Below are 19666 nucleotides of genomic sequence, written 5' to 3' on the forward strand. Positions count from 1 at the left end.
ACCCCACGTCTAGCCCTCACCCCGCACTGGCCGGAAGTGCCGCCCCGTCGCCCCATCACCGGCAGAGTTATTTTGTACAGGGGACAGTCTTTTTCCTTAGGGACCGAGTTTAGGGACCGAGTTTGGGGTACGATTACGAGCAAGACAGAACTGAGTTCCTGGTAGGTTATAAGTGTGAGCGGCTGTGGGGGTTGGTGCAGCGCCTAGGGCAGATCTGACCACCTGCGTAAGTGACCACGTCTGACCCTGCTTTGTGTTCAAGGAAAAGGTTTGTTGACTGACACACAGGAACCAGTGGAGGGCAGTAGAAAGCACATGGACTTTAAAATCGGGGACAGATTTATCACTTGGGCCGCTGATTTCATTTCTCTCAGCCTAAATTTTCATCTCCAAAATGGGTCAGTCTATAGATTTTGAAACATTCATTATCTCTGGGTCTCAGTGATTATTTTTCATGGTGCCCCAAAACCAAAATAAATGTCCAGTAGTCCTTTTTAAAAAACATATTTAGGTCCAAATCAACATATTAAGTGTTTATGTTCCAGGAACTCCGTAGCTATTTTTAAAAATAATACATCACTTAAATTGAATGGAAAAATAATAGTGTATTTTATTCTCAACCAACCACACTTCCTTACCAGTGGAATATATCTACCTTTTGGACATTGAACAATTTCTGCATTTTTAGAATAAGAACCACATTGATTTTGGTATAGTGCTTACTTTTTTTTTTTTTTAAATCAAAGCAGTCACAGAAAATCCAGCTTTGCCAACTTTGATTTTATCTAAAATATATAGCATGTTCTAGTATTAAAATTGTGAGCTACCTTGAGCAACTAGTTTGTTCAGTGTCCAACAAACGTTGTCATTGTATTTCCTTTGAAGATTTAGTTTGTGAACTCGCTTCTGGAGCTTGAGCTGCCTCAGTACACAGTTTGGGAACAGTACATCTGGGAGAACGTAAGTGCAGGGATGGTGGGAGGACGCATGTAGTAGTGACTAGGCAGTAAGTGATATGTCACAGGCGCTCAATAAACACAGCTGCAGCCAGATGCTTGTTGGAGGAAGGACAAAGGGACAGAGCAAGAGGGAGGACTCAAAAGAAGATGGTCCAGAAGTTGATCTAGTAATTATTCCCTTCAAAAAGTAAAGTCGGGGCTGGAGATTTAGCTCAGTGGCACAGTGCCTGCCTGGCAAGTGCAAGGTCGTGAGTTCGATCCCCGGTACCAGAAAAAAAAAAAAAAAAAAAGTAAAGTCACTTCATTCAGGTAAGATCAAGTCCTCAGTGTACACCTCTCAGCCTTGCACTGGTACCTGCCATGTGATACCCCCCCACCCTCTCTCTCTCTCTCTCACACACACACACATGCACACACACACCCTGGGGTGCTCACATAGGCAAATAGAGCACTGTTTGGAACCTGGAAATTCTACTCAGAAGATCTGGGGTGATATTTCAGTTTTGCAGTTGAGTAACTTCAGGAAATTACGTAGTTTCTCTGAGCCTCAAGTAAAGATGAAGTAGACTCAGGACCTTTTCAGCTTGTAGTTCATTGCAAACCAAGTCCTGGTCGAAAACCAAAATTTAGCCTGAGACCCAGGTGGGGAAGAGGAAGAGGCAGTGCCTGCAGGAAGGGCACGGCTGCAACCAGGCAAAGCACAGCAGTTATTTCTCGGCTCCAGCTGATGGTTACTAGGTTTTCCATTTTTCCAAAGATGTCAGATATTTCTAACTCTTTATGAGAATACTGATTTTAAGTATCAACTATTTAAAATAAATAAGTCAGTACTCTATGGCCCAACAGCATGAAGCTGAAACACAACATATTTTTAGGACCACCTTTCCAACACTGGAACCGGTCCAATTGCTTAACAGAGGCAGGAACAATCCTTATATACATGGTCCATAGAATGAATTTTTTTAAGAGGTGAAAGATTTATACAGTCTGAAGAGAAACCAGCATATAGAATGAATTTTAAAAAAAAAATGCTTTTCTGTATGAAAAATTATTTCTAGTCATAATAATCAGGAATAAAATGATATCTCAAAATACAATGCTTTGACGTGCTGGGCAGTTTGAATGAAAGGAAGTTGGAAAGTCTTAAAATTTCCCTTAAAATCAAGGTCTTTGTAACCTTCCCTTGGTTAGCCTCTCTGTTTTCTCCCCAAGTCCAGGGAGGGGTTTCCTTTGAAGATCTCTTAGCTGACTGAAGGAACTTCTTCCAAAGATAGAGGATGACCTTAAACTCCCTTTCGTTAGTCAGCTTTCCATCACGAAAATGAAATGCCTGAGATAATGTACTTATAAAGAGGAAAGGTTTGTCTAGGCTCACAGTTTCTGTGGTTCAGTCCATGATAGGTTGGACCTGTTGCCTTGGACCTGTGGTGAGGCAGCAGATCATGGCGGGAGCATGTGGCAAAGCAAACACACCTTGTGAGCCGGGAAGAGAAGACAGGGTGGCGGCAGAGTCCTGTAACCCTCCAGCAGCACGTCCCTGGTAACCTGAGCGCTGCCTGTTCTGCAGGTTGGTCATTCCCCTTAAAAATAATTTAGTGTTTCTCTACAGTTGCCTATAGCACCTCTGGGCAACTTCACAAGACCCTTTATCAAAATAAAAAGTAGGAAAGGTTTGGAATGTAGCTCAGTAGTACAGCATGTGTGTAATACCTACAAGACCCTGGGTTTAATCCCCAGCACTGCACAAACAAAAACAAAAACAAAGCAAGAATAAAAACAAAACAAAAACACAGAAACCTCAAACTCTGTGTGTCACAGATAGTGACAGAATTTGATAGAGTTCAAATGCTGCTTTGTCACCTTTACAGTCTGGTGTCCTTATGATTTATTTGGAAAGTGCTATGTACACTCAGGGATTAGAGAAATAACTTGTGCCAGAGTAAGCATGAACCATTAAGATTTCACGTTTGCAGTGTATGTGTGCAGCTGCACATTCATTTTTTCAAGCTTAACTGCGCGGCTAGTTTTTGAAATTAGTTTCCATGTGGGGTGCAGTATCTATGACAGCTAAAAAATAAAATGCGCTAATTGGAAGTGTACGTATATCATCTGTTCAGCAAAGGCCCAGGCAAGATTCTGGGTGAAGAAGATTTCGTCAATGACATTAGAATTGCTGGCACATGGTGATAATGAAAAACAGATGGCGTTTCAGACTGAAAAGAGGATGCGAGGGTAAGGAGAAAAGGCAATTTCCCTTCTGCCCTCTGAAGGTTTGCTGGAATAAACTGACAAAGATAAATGGGAGAAAGCGCACACAAATTCATTGATGTACAAAAGGAGAAAGTGACAGGAGTCATTTATACATATTCTTTATGTTTTGCAGGAGAAGGGAAAGAGGGGAAATGTAGTCAATTTTGAGAGGTAGTAAGTGGATTTTAGGGGAACTCAGTGGGTTTGGAGAACAGGTGCATTGCTGAAAGGGCTGGGACAAAGGTTGCATTGGTCAGGGTTTATTAGAGGAACAGATATAACACAAGATACACAAATGTACAAGGAATTACAAGTTTGGCTTACAATGGTCAGCTACAGAGTTGGATGAGGAAGCGTGCAGTGGGTGTCTGCACGCTGGAGATGGAAGAGCCCAGCCCCAGGCCTGGAGCTCGCTGCAGTGTCCGTGCAAGTCCGTATCAAAAGGCTGATGGGCCTGCGACGGAATGCTGAAGAATCTACGATAAAGGCCAGAGAGCCAACATCAGAAGGCTGAAGAGTCCCTGACGGAAGCCCAACAGTCTGCACCAGAAGCCAGGAGACGACCAAGACGAAGGCGAAGACTGGAGCTCCTCCGAAGAACCAGCCAGCATCATTATATATCGTACTCTACCAAAAATTCAAAATTTCCATGCACAGAGTCGCTGAATTCCCGACATCTCACAAGTGGTGAATTAGGATAGTCAAATGGATCCACATGGTGTATTAGGTCAAACAATTCACACCAAGGATTATCCATATACCCCACAGAAGTGGAAGGAGAGACCATGGTGTCCTTAGGTCTCATGAAATTACAGAGCCAACTCCAGGAACCCCTAAAGCCATTAAAGAATGACATCCTTACAATTCTGTTTCTCCTGGTACCAAAATCTGTCTTGTTTACTTTCCTCTTGTTGCTGGGACAAAATACCTGATACCTAAAATCAAGGAAGGAAACGTTTATTTCGCTTACAGTTTGTGGATGTTTCAGTCCATACTTGGCAGGTTCCAAGGCAGAGTGGCTCATGGCAGAGGGCTACAGCTCATGGTGGCAGAACACAGCAAAAGCAACAAGCACATAAGGGAGAAATGGCCGCAAGCAGCCTCTTCCTCTCCCTCATGCAAACTATCCACCCCAGGGTGGGTGTAGCTCTCACACTCACAATCAATCAAATGCTAAAAGCCTGCCCCATGACAGCATGAGGCTTTGGGGGGACACCCAGACACAAACCATAACAAAGGCTTTTGGGCCTGTAGAAGAGATAATGTTTTAAAAAGGATTGCCTTTGGAATCGAGAAATGGAAAGCTGTGTGACAGAAGTCTATTCAAGTGTGTGACAGACTTTAGTCTTTCGTGCTGGGATATGAGTTCAGGTATTGGAATCTCAGAGAGGAAACCAGAGAGAATGGTCTCTTCTGTGGGGTTCAGACTTGGAGCAGACAAGGAAATTTGCAGAAAGCCTCTGTCTGAGCTGGCAGGGAGAGAAACAGGGAAGATCAGAGGGAGCTGATTCTGAGGTAGGACCCAAGGCCTATCAGCAGGCAAGGTACCAGTCTTCGGGGTATCACTTTCTAGTCTAACACAAGTCATTCAAGAACACAGAGCTTAGCAGAAGTCCTGAAAAAACCCTGGAGGGCCGGGTGTGCTGTGGTGCACGCCTGTGTTCCCAGAACCACGGGTGACACGGTCCTGGAGAAGAACCTAGATTTCTTGTTCTCTGGTACTTAGCAGCAGGACAGGCAGCACCAGACCGCAGGGCATGCCCTCCTCGGCTTTAGAAGTGAAATAGAAACAACAACTATTTATTAATATTATGCCAGTTGTTAACCGGTTGCTTATGAGGAGCTAGGCACTGTGTTAAACTAATTATCTAGATTTTCACAGTTTCCACAACAATAATTTTCTTATTCCAGTTTTGCAGATGAGAAAATTGAAGCTTAGAGAAAGAAATAATTTGCCCGTATCACACACCCTTACTGATTTGATGACAGGCCTCGCAGGCTGGTGAGTTACTGGTAAGGTGTCACTGGGAAGGTGCAGGTGGGATGAAGCACAGTGAACAGCTCTGACCCAGGAGCTGTGGCCCCTGCTGCAGCCACTGCCGCTTCCTTCTCTCCGCACCTACCTGTCACCTTTTCATTGCAGGATTCTGGGCTTTCAGCGGGGTGTGAGTTCTAAGTCTCCACTTTAGCAATCTGTGGGATTGTAGACATGTTATTTAACCTTCATTGCTTGTCAGTAGCATCATCAAAGGCTCTTTTAGGAGCAAAGCATGAATGCCTTATAATGACAGCATGTTGACTCTAGCATCTCCCTGAATCCCGGAGCAGACTGTTGTTCTCAGACTGCAAAATCCTACTTGTCTCTGGATCTTTCACATGTTGTCTGGGAGGTTTTTCAAGATAGCTTGTCTCGGGCATCAGGCCCTTGGTCATGATTTACTGACCAGGAATCACGACCCTTGTGTGCTGATGTTTTCTTCTTACAGATCAGGTGCTATTCTCTTTACTCACGGCTGGGACAGTTGGTAGGAGATCTTGCTCCCTCTTCATGGTATTCTTGAAGTTAGTAACTTCCAGTATTTGTCTTCTAGTATTCTTATTTTTTTATATCTGTTCTCCCTACCTTGGAGGGATAGAGCAGTATGGATTTCTGCAAAGACTAATTATTAACATGAATGCTTTCATGAATTAGTAGGTCACAAATATATTTAATAAACAGGATGACATGTTGAATGCTGCATTTGTTTCTCATCTTCTTCCTTTCTTGGAAACCTATCTCCACCTCTTACCTCTTATGTCTCCTGTAGACAAAACTTTTTTTAAGCTCTGAAGGTTCTATAATTAAGTTTATGAAATAAACTGACAATAGAGAGATTAACAAGAGAAAAAGCATTTTAATCATATCCATAGAGTCCCACAAAATATGAGACTTTTGGAAGGGCCAGATGATTGAAGTTTTTAATAACATCTGAGCTACAGAAAGAAATAGGGGCTGGGGGCTTCACGGGGAAGATGCATACAAGTTAAGGGAGGATCAGTAGAAAGAATGCCTGGTGAATAGAGGTTGTCTTTTTATTCAGGTAAAGTTCTTTCACGTAATAAGATCATTCTGAAGTCCTCAGAGGCACAGGTGACAGTCTGTGAGAGAGTCTCTCTGGGTGTAGTATTTCCTCTCTGAGTTAATTTTTGTTGGTTGATGGGGTTCCTAAAGGAGCTTGCGACAGTTGAGTTCCTTTCTAGAGGATTAATATATAGGCAGATAAAAGAACTTAAGAGAAGACCCTTCCTTATACTTTGGAGGAGTAAGAGAGACAAGAGACAGAGTGTCAGGAGATGAGAAAGACCACAATGCTGTGTCAGTGCTAAAGCCCCGTACTTTGGGGTATCATTTTCTGATCCCCAACATCCCTTTTCTGATGTACTTTTGGAGGATTTGCGGTAGGACAAAATGTTAAGAGGTAGACTGCCACTGAGTGTTTTATTTAGCACCTGGATGTTTGAGGAACTACAGCTCTCTAAGGACTTGGGATTTGAAGAACAGATTTTGATCATTCTTCTGTGATTCTTTGTGTAAAATTAGGCAAAAAATGTTAACCTCCATGGAGCTGGCTTATACTGCTTGTTAGGTGACAGTAATCCCACCTCCAGAGCTATTCTGATAATTAAACTCTTGGTATAGAGTAGGGAAGCAAAAAAGTTTCTTTCCCAAGGACCCTAGGAAATAAGACTTAGTCTCTGAAATGTAAATATATCTTGAAGTTGAAAGCATGTTTGGATCTTATGTATGTGGAAAGATTTTGTTATTTAAACTGACTTCATATATTTGCTCCAAAATCCAGACTGCCTTATTGTCCCAGAAGGAATAGTGGAGAAAAGAATGCTTTGCGTCCTCTGATATGGCTAGTCCTTCAAGTGAGCTTTTCCTCACGGCAGAGACTTGACTTCTGTCTAGGAGACTATGTCTTTAAGAAGTGTTTGAATGCAGAGAAAAAAGAGCCTCAGGTTGGATGTTTTCTCAGGAAATGGGGAAAGTAGATTATGAACTGCCACTCTGCCTACAGGCTCTCGGGAGAGGGAAACACTGGTGCTTCCACTATGAAACAACAAACATTTGAACTGGAAGCTTTGAAGCTGTTAAACACTTTCAGAGATCTGAGTTACTACTGGCTTAGTTGGAACCCTAAGGAACATTTTCCTTCTGAGAACGCCATTTATGGCATTTTGGTTTTGAAAGTCACGATCCAAGAAACTGGAAATGGAGGGCGAGGAAGCTCAACCAGGGTATGCAATAAGGTCATGGGAATTATATATTTTCCTGGTGTTGTCAAGGAAACAATCAAAGTCTTTGAATTTGGAGAAGTGGGAAAAGAAGACAGCCAAAAGCAAGAAGAGACCACAGCACCTGTGGAGACTAGGGCCTGAAAAGAAAGACAGTCAGGAAAGGATATCGTGATGAGACTGGCGAGGGAAGGTTGCAAGGAGGAGGTCTGATGCTCGTTTGTGTATTGTTTGCTTTTCTGGACTCCAGTCTCAGTCTTAAACTTGCAATACATCCACTGCTGCCACTGACACTGTAAATTCCTGAGTTGGGTGTTGTGGAAGACGCGCTATGTCCAGGTTGAAGCTGTTCCAGGCCCAGGAAGGGTGACGGAGCACAGGTAAGCATGACTGTGCTCGGGGAAGGAGTTTGGAGAGAAGGTGAGGACCCCGTGGAGAGCAGGAGCCCCCGCAACACGGACATGCTCAGGAGGATTGGGGCGGTGTGAGATCATAGAGGGAAAGGGGTGACTCGAGACCCAGTGCAGGACAGGACTCTCACTTTTGTGTTTGAGGAACTACTTTTTTATACTTAGTTCTTTCCTAAGAAGAACATGGCCTGGAAGGTGGAAATTTGGAGACAGTTGAGCTAAAATGTAATGCCCTAAGCTCCCTCAGGGAGGTGTCCGTCCAAAGGGTCAGATGAGGTCCTGTCCCGGACCTTAAAGAAGCAGACTGAGTCTCTCAGGCGTTCCCTCTCTCAAAGGAGACAAGAGAGAGTTCCAAGACTGGAAGACTGCTGATCTGTCTGTAGGCAGAACCGCTGCACTTGTGGGCTGCAGCAAGGCTCCGGCATCCTGCCCAGAGTTTCCCTTAAGGCTGCAAGGTGGGGCTCTTCAAAGAGACCGCGAGCATTTAAGAGAAATTCCCATCAGCCCGGTGCCCAGTGGTCGATAAGCACCCGTGGAATGAGGAAGAGAGGGGAAAAAAAACTCACTTAGGAACAATAAACAGTGAGAGAACAAAGAGAGGCGTTCCAGAAGAAATAACCTGGTAATGTTTCCCCTGGGAAAGGCAAAATGTGTGTAAAAATCACTCCTGCCTCGAGGATGCTGAGGCTCATGTTATTCTCAGAGCTCGAGAATCAGAAGCCTCGTGGCTGAGGGGTCAGCTGCGAACGTGTGGGGCTGCAGACGCCGAGGGCAGAGTGAGCCGGGGCACACAGCCCCTGGTCTCCCCCGCTCGTTCCTCAGCTCCCAGCCTTGCCCACCCCCCATCCTTCCTTCCTCCCAGTCACCGGAGCCTTCCCATGCTGAGGACGTCTGGAAGCTCCTGGCTCTTTTCCTCAGCCCTCAGGGTAGCTCTGTACAGAGCTGACTTGGTTTATGCACAGGACGAAATGCTGCTGTTCCTTCAGTGTTCGTGAGAGATAGTTATCATATGTGTTTGCTCTGAGGTTATTGCAGTGAAGCCGTTCTATCCTTGCTCTGCCTCCTTTTAGATATGTGACTGGGATAACGCGCTTAACCCGAACGTGGAGAAAGCAGTAATTTCTACCTCATTGAACGGTATAGATTAAGTGAAGCAATATGTGCAAAGCATTAAACAATGTCTGGCATAAAATAAATCCTCAATAAAAGAGATCATATAATAAAAGTCAATGAAACACAACTCTATTCATTGCAGAGTATGCACATTAAGACATTACAACCATTTTGAAAATGACTTAGTGGTGTATATTAAAGCTAAACATACGCATAGATTACAACCCAATGATTACACTTCTAGGTATGCATTTCACTCAGTGCATAGATAGTAATCCTGCACAACAAATTCAGATATGGAAATATGTTTAAAATTTAGCAAAGTGACATACTATAGTCATTGGGCAGTGGAATGTGACTTCTGATATCCTCTGCTCTGTAGAGGCTGTAACTATTATTAACAAATCTCAAAAGCTGAAGTTATTTGTTATCATAATGCAGTCCTAAGATTTTCCAAGAGTAAACAAATTGCTAACTATATCATCCTGCTTTCTCCCCACCGCAGATAAGCGGAGATGGGTTTATGTGATATCTGGGATCGATCCCAGGAGCTCGCATATGCAAGGCAGGTGCCCTCCCATTGAACTACATCACTAGACTATTGAAAAAATTTTAAATTTTGAGACAAGTTCTTGCTAAATAGCCCAGGCTGGCCTCAAACCCTCAGTCCACCTGCTCAGCATCCTGAGAAGCCAGGATTACAGTGTGCCTGATTTCAGATAGGTTTAATGTAACATTTCTCAACTATTCTATGGCAATTTTCTCACTGACTTCTTCCTTTCCTTTTCTTTTTTGGTCTGTCTTCCAACTCGTGTCAGAATAGTTACCCTGTGCACCAAAGTTATCCCCAAACCTGTTAGGTGATATACTGGATTAGAGGAACATATATCATACCGACATGAGTGGAGAAGACACAAGCATTAAAGGGTCTTTTTTTGAACCCCAAAGTCATTCACCGATGCCTCGCTATAACTTATCATGCAAGCTTCTCTGTCCGCTCCTATTTCACTTCCAAGAGCCTGGGTGTTGAGAGTGGTATTTTGAGTATAAGAACATGGCCCGCAAGCCACTCAGGGATGGGACGATACCAAAGACAGGCTTGGCAAATGGAAGCCCACCAGAGGATGTTGTTCCTTCCCTCATCAGGGCTTTCAGGGAAAAATGCAGAAAATCCTTATGTCCTGGGCACTTCTGTGTTCCATTTTGGGAATTGAAAACTAATCTGTTGACTGGCATTACACATTTTCTCTCAAATGGCGCTTTGCGAGGTAATTTTAGCTATGGATATTCATGAAGAAACTTCAGTATCATCATCTGATAGAAGAAATGACTAAAACTGGAATAAAGAGAAAAATACCTGGTTGATACATAACTAAAAGCACCATGAAGTTCTTGTGATCATTTAAAAATAGTACACACAGAATTGCCATGTGCTTTGTGACACGGAAGTCTAAGTTGTTTCCAAGTAAACATTTGGAAGGAAATAGTCTCAGTAGGTGAAGTTAGCTGCACCATTCAGACCAGGCTAAGTGGAAGGGAGCTTGCTTCCAACCACAGAACACTTTGTGGATTCTGTTAGGGACAATCCATCCAGCCTTTAGAGGCATTTTTGGAGTGTTGAAAGGGATCTGCTCACAGTCATCACGCATGTTAATAGGGCAACGTGGAAAATGAAGTCTGTTGTCATTACTCGTAACTCTCAAAGGTGTCGTTAAACCACACTTTCTTCAAAATTGTTATTTAAAAGCTTTTGTGTAGTCTGAAGCCGAGTGAAGAGTAAAACTGTTCCTTGGTCTGTGCAGGGGATTGGTTCCAGGATACTATTATCTGTGAGTGCAAAAATCCCTTACATAAAATGTAATCTCTGCGTGTAATCTATGTACATCCTCCTGTAGATGTAAAATCACCTTGAGTTATTTACAATGCAATGAAAATGTCATATAAATAGTTGTATTGTTAAGAAAAAATCTGTACCTGTTCTATATAGATATGATTATTTTTTAAATATATTTTGTAACCTTGTTTAGTTAAATCTGTTGATGAGAATGTGCAAATATGGAACAAGAGCTGTATATATTATAAAATATTGTGTACAAAGTTCTCGTATCTCACAGAATAAATGGTTTGACTTATGACACATAATCATTATTTCTTGAACTTTAGAGAGACTATATGTTCCCAAATGTCCACTAATATATCTGGGAGCCAGGTGTTCCTTAATTCAAGAAACGTAATTTTAAGAGCTACTTTTGAGATTGTATATATATACATGGCTTAACTTGGAACTTGAACAAGAAAAATTCAGGTCATTGATTATTAATTCATATTTTGTTACAGTTCATCCAGCTTTTAGGTATCTCAAGGGATATATAAGAATTCTGCAAGCAAAATCAATTCTAATTATTTTAAAAGCAATTATAGGGTACCAGGAACTACTAGGAGCGCTGCTGCACATTTTAAGTCAGATTTATAAGCTTCTAAATATCCCCAGGAAGTGAGAATCACTCCAATTCCAATTTTACAAATGAGGAAACAAAGACAGACAGAGGTTAAAGAACTGGAGTGATATCATATAGCTAAAAACAGCAGATCCAGGGCTTGAACCCAGCCGGGCGGTCCGCTGAGGATGTGTTCTGCTGCTTTCCGCGGCATCCGTGTACGCAGAGCAGTGTCCTCGGTGCGCAGCTCCTGCTCTGCGCTGGACACAGAGGGGACACCTGGCTGGTTGCTCAGTACCAGGTGTCTTAAGGCCGGTGCTTCACTGCCTCCTTGTCCCTGCCACGGCTGCCAGGACGTCGGAACTTCATGGATTGTCACACCACTTTGGTATTCTTGTTTATTTTTTAAAATGTAACAATTTTATTGAGATATAATTCACATAACATACAACACACTCACTTAAAGTGTACAATTCCGTGGCCTTTAATTTATTCACAGAGTTGCATAACCATCACCATCACCAATTTAGAGCATTCTCAGCACCCTCCCCAAAGCCCTGTACCCATGAGCAGTCTCTTCCTGTTGTCTCCTTCCAGCAACTCCTGAGAAGCACTAGTCTGTTTTCTGTCTCTACGGATTTTCCTACTATAAACACTGCACATGAATAAAATCATACAAGTGTGTGGCTTTTTGTGGCTGGTTTCTTTTACTTAGCATGATGTTTTCAAGCTTCATCTATAATATTGTAGCATGTATTAGTACTTCATTTCTTTTTATTGTTGGATGATAGTCTGTTGTTTGATATTACCACATTGTATTTATCCATTAATCATGTGATAGAATATCTCCACTTTTGACTATTATGAATAACACTGCTAGGAATGTTTCAAGTTTTTGTGTGGGCATGTTTCAGTTTTTCAGATATATACTAAGGAGTGGAATTTCTGTGTTTTTAATCTTTCCAAGGAATCTTTAATCTTTTCCTCTTTGCTTATGATACTAAGTAGTTCTCAGCTGGTTTTGCAAAAGTGATTTTTCTTCCCTGTGGATATTACCACATTTTTTTTAATCCATTAATCATGCCACCGGATGGACTGAGATTGCAAAGGAAGGATAACAGATGCTGCCTTCAACAAAAACTCAACATCTGTTTGGCTATAAATAGCTACTTCCAGTAACAGAAACCAAATGCAAGGTGTAGAGTACCTCGCGTAACTGCCTCCTTCCTTCTTAACATTGTCTTTTTAGTGACTCTGAAAAAATTGAATAAATAGTGGTAACAATGATAGTCACTTTTGTTAAAAACTGTCAGTGTTCTAGGTAGTTTATGAAGGACATTACACACCTTTCATCACTCAATTTTAGAACCGCTAAAATGTTTTAGAATCTTTACATTTTTAAGGGTAAGATTTCAAAAGTTATAAGAAAGACAGCCATAATTTCATCTGTCAGTACTGATGACTAGGTAGGGGGGAAAAAGATCGATTTTAAAGTAAAAAAAAGTTAAAGTTAAAAAGTGAACTCTCTTATATAGAAAACTGTTCAGAAGAAATTTAGATGGGTCACTGTGGATGTTAAAAGGAAACAGGAGTGATCCTTATTTATTTCTTTCTTTTGGGTCTGTGTACACATACTATCTTAAAATTTACATTTTCTATAGGTACACAGACTTTGTTGCCAAATAAAGTATTACAGAGATGGGTAAATATTAATAGAAAAGAGAAATGGAGGACTATTCTAATATAATATTTCTATTGACTTTCATTAAAATGTTCTCCTGTTGTAAAGTATCAATCTGTCGTTGGGTATGAAAATTCATTTGAATGTTTGTCTGGCATGGCCTGTGTCAGAGACAACGGAGCAGACACAGAATCAAATAAAATAAGAAACAAACCTTATGCCATTTTTGTTTGTGATGTGGTTAAAGTAATAACAGGCATATTTATATTTGTTATAATTAATAGTGGCCAAAAAGTCAATGTCTACAAAGATCAGTCATAATTTGCATGGTATTGCTATTTCCTAATAAAGTAGTTATATGTCAGGGAATGCACAAGCAAGCTTCTACCTGAAAATAAAAACTCAACTGATCAATTTGCTTTAGAGTATATTAGGTAAGACTAAAATGAGTGTCTAACTGTGAAATACATTAGGTTGATTTGTATTTTGTGTAAAGTTGGCTTAATTTCTCATTAGGATTAAAATTTTGAATGTGCAACTCTGAAAAATTTAGAAACATTATTGTTCCAGTGGACTCTAACTTGCACGTAGAACTGAAGGCCATGGGAAGAATCCCTGTTCTACGTGAGCTTTAGGCCTTCAAATCCAGTGATCAGCCACGGTGGTCGTCTTTATTTCTTGGAGAAGGTGAGACCTTTCCCTTTAGCAACCAATCCAGGAGCTAGATTTCACCACACTGACCACATCTTCCTTTTCTACGTCGTACTTGTATGTTTTTGGTCCTGAGAAGAAGTAAATGTAGCCTAAAAGAGACAAGGTTGGAAATGTGGTTACTGACAAGGACTTGTGGACGTGGAACCGGAGGATTTATAATTACAGCTTTCTGGAGGCGGCATCAGTGTGGAACTGGGACCCCGTCAGGGGGCAGTTAGCTTGCCTTCCACATGGTCCTCCCTGCTTGGAATTCAGCACTTCTAATTCAGCAGCCATTTTGTCTCTTTCTCTTTGTTCTAGCCGCACCAAGGTCTTCACTTACCTGACAAGCCATCCTCAGCGATGCTTTAAAGTACCCCTCGGGCTATTCTCTTTAAAGACCTGGTCTCTCCTGCTCTTAGCCTGGTGAAGTCTCTAGCCAGGACTCAAAACCAGATTTCTCACCGTGACTGCAGCTGTCAAGTCTGATCTTTTCTTTCTTAGGCCACCTCTTTCAATTATGATGAACTTTCCTGTACAATTCCACGATCCATTTGCTGAATTATACACTGTCTTGTTTTCCACTGATTTCACCTGTTTTGGGCGGCTGCATATTTCCCAGAGATGTTCACCATTCCATGACAGCAGAGGCCAGGTCTGGGTCTGTCTCTCATTCCTGAGCCATGTCCAGCTTTGTGCTGTACACTCAGGAAGAGCATGTTGACTGACTCATTCTGAAGACTCAGTTAAATTTATTCAACTCAGTTCAGTTTTACTTTCCTGGTTATGTGTAAGTTTTAGACATTGGGTGATAGAAAAGAAAAAGGCACTGGGAAGCTTGAGACAATGTCTACCTTATTTTTCTTCCACCACCTCAAGACTTAATTTGAAGATGAAGCAGCTCATTTTTATTTTGATCTGTGTAGGCCTTATGATCTAGCTCACTAATAGAAGAAAGCTGACCTTTTTTTTTTATTTTTTTGGTTCTGCGGATTGAACCCAGAGCCTTTTCTTGAGTTTTTTTTTTTTTTTTTTTTTTTTTTTGAGACAGGGTCTTGCTAAGATGACCAAGCGGGGCTTGGATTTGGCAATCCTCCGGCCTCAGCCTCCCAGAATGCTAGGTTTAAAGACATGCATCACCACCCCCAGGTTATATTTTCAAAAATTTCTACCAGTAAAGAGAGAAACGCAAGGGCAGACCTTTTATAATTCCTCTTTCTGGTGAATAATTTAGTTAGCTAAACTTAAAAAGGATCCAGGACCAAAAATAAGAAATAATGAGTCCCACTTGGAAATATACTTTCAGTTGTGTTAAAACAAAGCCCAGATTTCTTGTTAAGATTTCGTGTTAAAATTTCCACAGAGAAAATTTCCAGTGAAGACACTCACCATTTAATTCTACAGCAGCATCTATTTGGCCGTGTACTCCTGAAAATTCTTCTTCGGTGCTCTTTGGGTGGTCTTTTTCCATTTTCCTTTTTCGTTCGTCATAGCTGGAAGATGTATTATTTTATAAATAATGGCAATAAGAGGGTTTTGTTGATTGCGGAGGACAGGGTGCTGGTTAGATGTATTTATCCAGTCTCATTTATGACTTATTTTAGATGTCTGTCTGTCTGTCTCTCTCTGTACACACACATATTCACACACATATATTAATTTCTTAGGTAACTAAACAAAGCCTCTTATAGGGACTTTTTATTTGGGTTAGTGCAACATACCCATGGAGAAAGGGTTGAGCAAGTAATGTATATTGAATGAACGTGGGAATAATCAGTAAATAAGAATCTGGACAGTCTGTAATGACCGATTCTGTGCCTTTCAAGTCAGTGTAACTGAATTCCATTTTGCTTTTATTTCCTGAAAGATGACATGACTGACCAAATGGTAAATTAGCTTTCTTTTCCTGGATCAGCCACCACCATTAGTATTAACACATCTTTTTGTGATCTAATTATATCTTGTAGTGAAAATTGTGACTTGCATAAATCAACATTACTGTATGAACTCATCCTTAAGCAGCAGTGGCTCTTAACTCTTTCATGACTTCATTTCATGCATAAGGAAGTCCCTTCTTTATCAGGACAGAGTCCCACCTAGGGACACTCCCAGGTGCATGCCTCATTCCTTTTCCACTCAAAGGTCAGATAAATTTTTCCGGGGTTACTGGGTGGTTTCCTGTGGCAGCAGGTCACACCCACCATCTCCTGAAATGTTGCTTGTATGGCTATGATTACATAGGCAAGGGGACATAAATTTCAGGATGTTCAGCTGAAGTCGAGCTTTGAGAAAGAAGTATTTGGTCTGAAATTGATAGGGCTGTTTGGCTTTTGTTTTTTGAGCTGCTTTTCAGAGTATTAGGGGTAGGAATGGAAACCAGCTCCCCCAACATTTCAATATAGTTACTATAACATATTAATATTTTATTTAAACCTTTAATGTAGACATTAAGAAGTCAGGGGCCTACATACCTGACACAAGATTACCTAGTCTTCAGTTTATCAAAAAAAGAGCATTGTGCAAACTACCAAAAACTATTACTGTCTTCATTATCATTTCACAAAGAAGATAGACTATCATCAAAAAGGCAGGACATAAACTTAGAATAAAAGACAGTTCTTGCCAAAATCTGACTCTATGCTCACACAGAACGTTTACATTTTTGGTGTTCTTATTTCGCCATGACCTGGTGAAAATTGTGTGAGGTCCTAGCTCTTCGTTTGTGGACAGATATTTGGGGATTTCTGTACAGAGCAACAAGCATAACACATCTTTCCCAGATGGCTGTGGGTCTGAGTTTCTGACTGTTATTTGTTGGCTCTGTGATCAGGAGAATATGATGTGAACTTTGAACCCTGGTTTCCTCATCTGGAAATTATTGGCCACAAGGGCAATTTGTGGATACACACACCACATGCCTGGCTCATGTGGCAACCCAGGACAGGTCCCGGCCATAAGACTGTGGTTTATTTTGTCCCCAAGAACCATTAACTCTTACTTGATATTATGAGGTTGAGTGAACTTTACTAAGTCAACAATGGGTTTAGTCTTTAACTTTTCTTTCTTTTGTATTGCATTTTTTTCTTTTAATCTTTAAACACAGCTTATTTGATAACACTTTGCAGGGCTACACAAAGTTGAGAGGAAGCAGAAAAGGGAGGTGATCCAGAAGACCAGGGGAGGAAAGACCCTGCTATTGAGGATTTTGCAAGATGATAAAAGAAAAGTAATTACATGACAGATGAGAATCATGGGCATTTTGCCTGAGAATAGGTAAATGAAGAGAATTGAAGGATAAATATATGGGATAAATATATGGTAAACAGGAAGGGCCTTCACATTTAGATTCAAAGGACATGAAGCACGGCTTCAGTTGGACCACTTCTTAGCGGTATGATCATTATCTAATTAGTATCCTCCTTGAGACACTTTTTTTAGCTATTAAACAAAGCTAGCAGTATTTATTTCTCAATATTGTGGAGAAGGCAGATGCATGAGTGAGATAATACAAGAAAATACCTAGCAAGATTCCTGGTACATGGTAAGCTATCAAAAAGTATTAGCTGAATTTGAATATTAAAGAAAATATTTTTACTGATAATTTACTGTACATTAGGTAGCTGCTAAAATCATTGTATATTATTTCTTGTCATTGAGGTCTTGTTTATGAAATCTATCAAACTACAAATAGTGATTTGCAACTGTATTTATTTCCTTCATGAGCATCTGTTTCATCTTTAATGTTGATTAAAGTGTATAGATAGTAAGTCAATCATTGCTTACTTAAACCAGTTAAACTTCACTAGTAATATAGTGATGCCTGATGTAGTTTTTCAGGTATAGTGTCTCACTCTCCATGTTTGTAGTGTAAGGTTTGGGGACAATTTTGGTGAAATGTATTTTTGCTTAAACTAAAATATATGCTTAGAAATTACACTTTTAAGGCATTTCCAGTGTCTTAATTGTGATGATTTCTATCAAAAGTCAATGGCCTGAATCCATTCTGCTTCCTTTGAAGGACTAAGCAGAGAGCTGAGCTTGCTAAGGATATGTAAAGAGAGTGTGAGAAAGGATGGGCAACTTATTGATAAGGGGAACTTCTCAAAAAGGGGAACTTATTGATAAAATACCTACAATGTTTTCAGGAAGTTTCTTCAAGGTGGTCCTTCTGGTCTGAATCAAGAGGGACAATGAAAAAAACCCTTCAATTCCCCCTTGAAGACAATAGTCAATTCTAGCCAGGAATCACATGGCTTTCACGGTGGAAGGGTCCTTTGTGATCTACCCTGGAGAAAGGCAGGGGCCGAGGTGATCAGAAGTGAAAGGAAAACAGTAGAGTGAGATGCTGCCCTGCACCACTCCAGCAAATCAGGAAACAAGACCACGAAGAAAATGACTGGAAAGAGATTCTGAAATGAAGGTTTGTAAAAACATAGAGAAATATCTGTGCTATAACACTGAGTGAAAAATGTCAGAATACAAAATTATACTCTTAAATACTTAAAGATGAGGAACAACCTGGGCAAAAAAGAAAATAATAGTAAATTGCTACCAAAAGATGTTGCAAGCATTGACAATTAGGTAAATTTTTCTCCCTCGCTTATTTTCAAAAACAAACTTCACATGCTGTGCCTGAACCCCTTCTTCCTGGGCAGTCTCACACCTCAGGCGGCCAGTTCTACCCGATACATGGTGAATTCTAAATTGATCTTTCCAGCCTGAGTTCTTTTTGAGCTCAAGACCTCGATGTCCAGCTCTCTTCTGGACATTTCCACTCTTGAGTCTCACCAGCGAGTCAAATTCCCCATGCCCAAAATAGAACTCTTTATTTCCCTAATTCTGCTGCACTTCTGAAGTTTGATTATTTGGTAAATGTCAAAATCTAAATCCAAGCTACGGCTCCTGGGGCTGGGGATGTAGTTCAGTGGAGATGCTGAGATGTTGCCCTGGACTGTGTTCCCAGCATCACAAAACAAAACTAAATACAGCAGAACAACCACCAAGTTGTTGAGTCAACCACCAAGACCTCAGTCTCTTCCTGTTGAAAATCAGTCAAATCTATCGCTTACTCTCTAACTCACCATCTCTGGCAGGCTTACTGCAGTATTTTTTTCCTTTTCTCTTTTAACAATTTAATTTAAAAAAACAAACCTATATTCCCAGAATCATGTTGTTACCAACACAGTCCATTCTAGAACACTGTCTTTACTCCAAAGAGAAATCTTATGCCTTTCAGTTATCCATCTGCAACTTCCCTCCTCGCTGCCCACCCCTTTCCACCCCATGCAGCCCCTGACAATTACTAATTTACTTTTTGTCTTGTCAACTTGCGTGTTCTGGAGGTTTCATATAAATGGAATCATACAGGACTTTTTTGTGACTGACTTCTTTCACTTGACGCAATCTTCCAGATTTTTCAATATCATAGCATAAACCAGCACTGCATTTTGATGGCCATTTCACAACCTTACCATATTTTATATATTGATTCAACACCTCATGGAGATTGGGTTTTCCCACACCACTGGACTATTATGAATAATGCCGCTATGAATATTGGTGTATGGTTTTCATGTGTACATATGTTTTTATTTCTCTTAGGTATAGATACCAGTGAATGGACTCCTAGATCACGGTAATTCTGTGTTTCATTTTTTGAATAACAAGAAATTTTTCCAATATTGCTGTGCTAATTTACAGCCCCACCAGCAACCGTATGGGGTTCTGATTTCTCCACAGACTTATAATTATTTGACTGTTTGATTATAGCTTCCTAGTAGGTATGAAGTAGTATCTACTTGTGGTTTTGACTTGCATTTGCCTGATAACCACAAACGCCGAGCA

At 40.8% G+C, this 19666-nt stretch overlaps 1 protein-coding gene across 2 annotated transcripts in view; it reads right to left on the bottom strand.

The window, feature by feature from the left end:
* Positions 1 to 11812: 11812 nt before the first annotated feature.
* Positions 11813 to 19666, bottom strand: part of Mmp20 (matrix metallopeptidase 20) — a 53567-nt gene continuing 45713 nt past the window's right edge. For both annotated transcript variants that reach the window (XM_005377979.2, XM_013511099.1), the window contains exons 11-12: positions 15212 to 15315; positions 11813 to 13932 (exon numbers count right to left, since the gene is read on the bottom strand). In XM_005377979.2, the coding sequence (XP_005378036.1) occupies positions 13832 to 13932; positions 15212 to 15315 (205 nt within the window). In that variant the 3' untranslated portion in view covers positions 11813 to 13831. The remainder of the gene's footprint in view (positions 13933 to 15211; positions 15316 to 19666) is intronic.

Source organism: Chinchilla lanigera, unplaced genomic scaffold (genome assembly GCF_000276665.1).
Source record: "Chinchilla lanigera isolate Chin_1 unplaced genomic scaffold, ChiLan1.0 scaffold00011, whole genome shotgun sequence".
NCBI classification, from domain to species: Eukaryota; Metazoa; Chordata; class Mammalia; order Rodentia; family Chinchillidae; genus Chinchilla; species Chinchilla lanigera.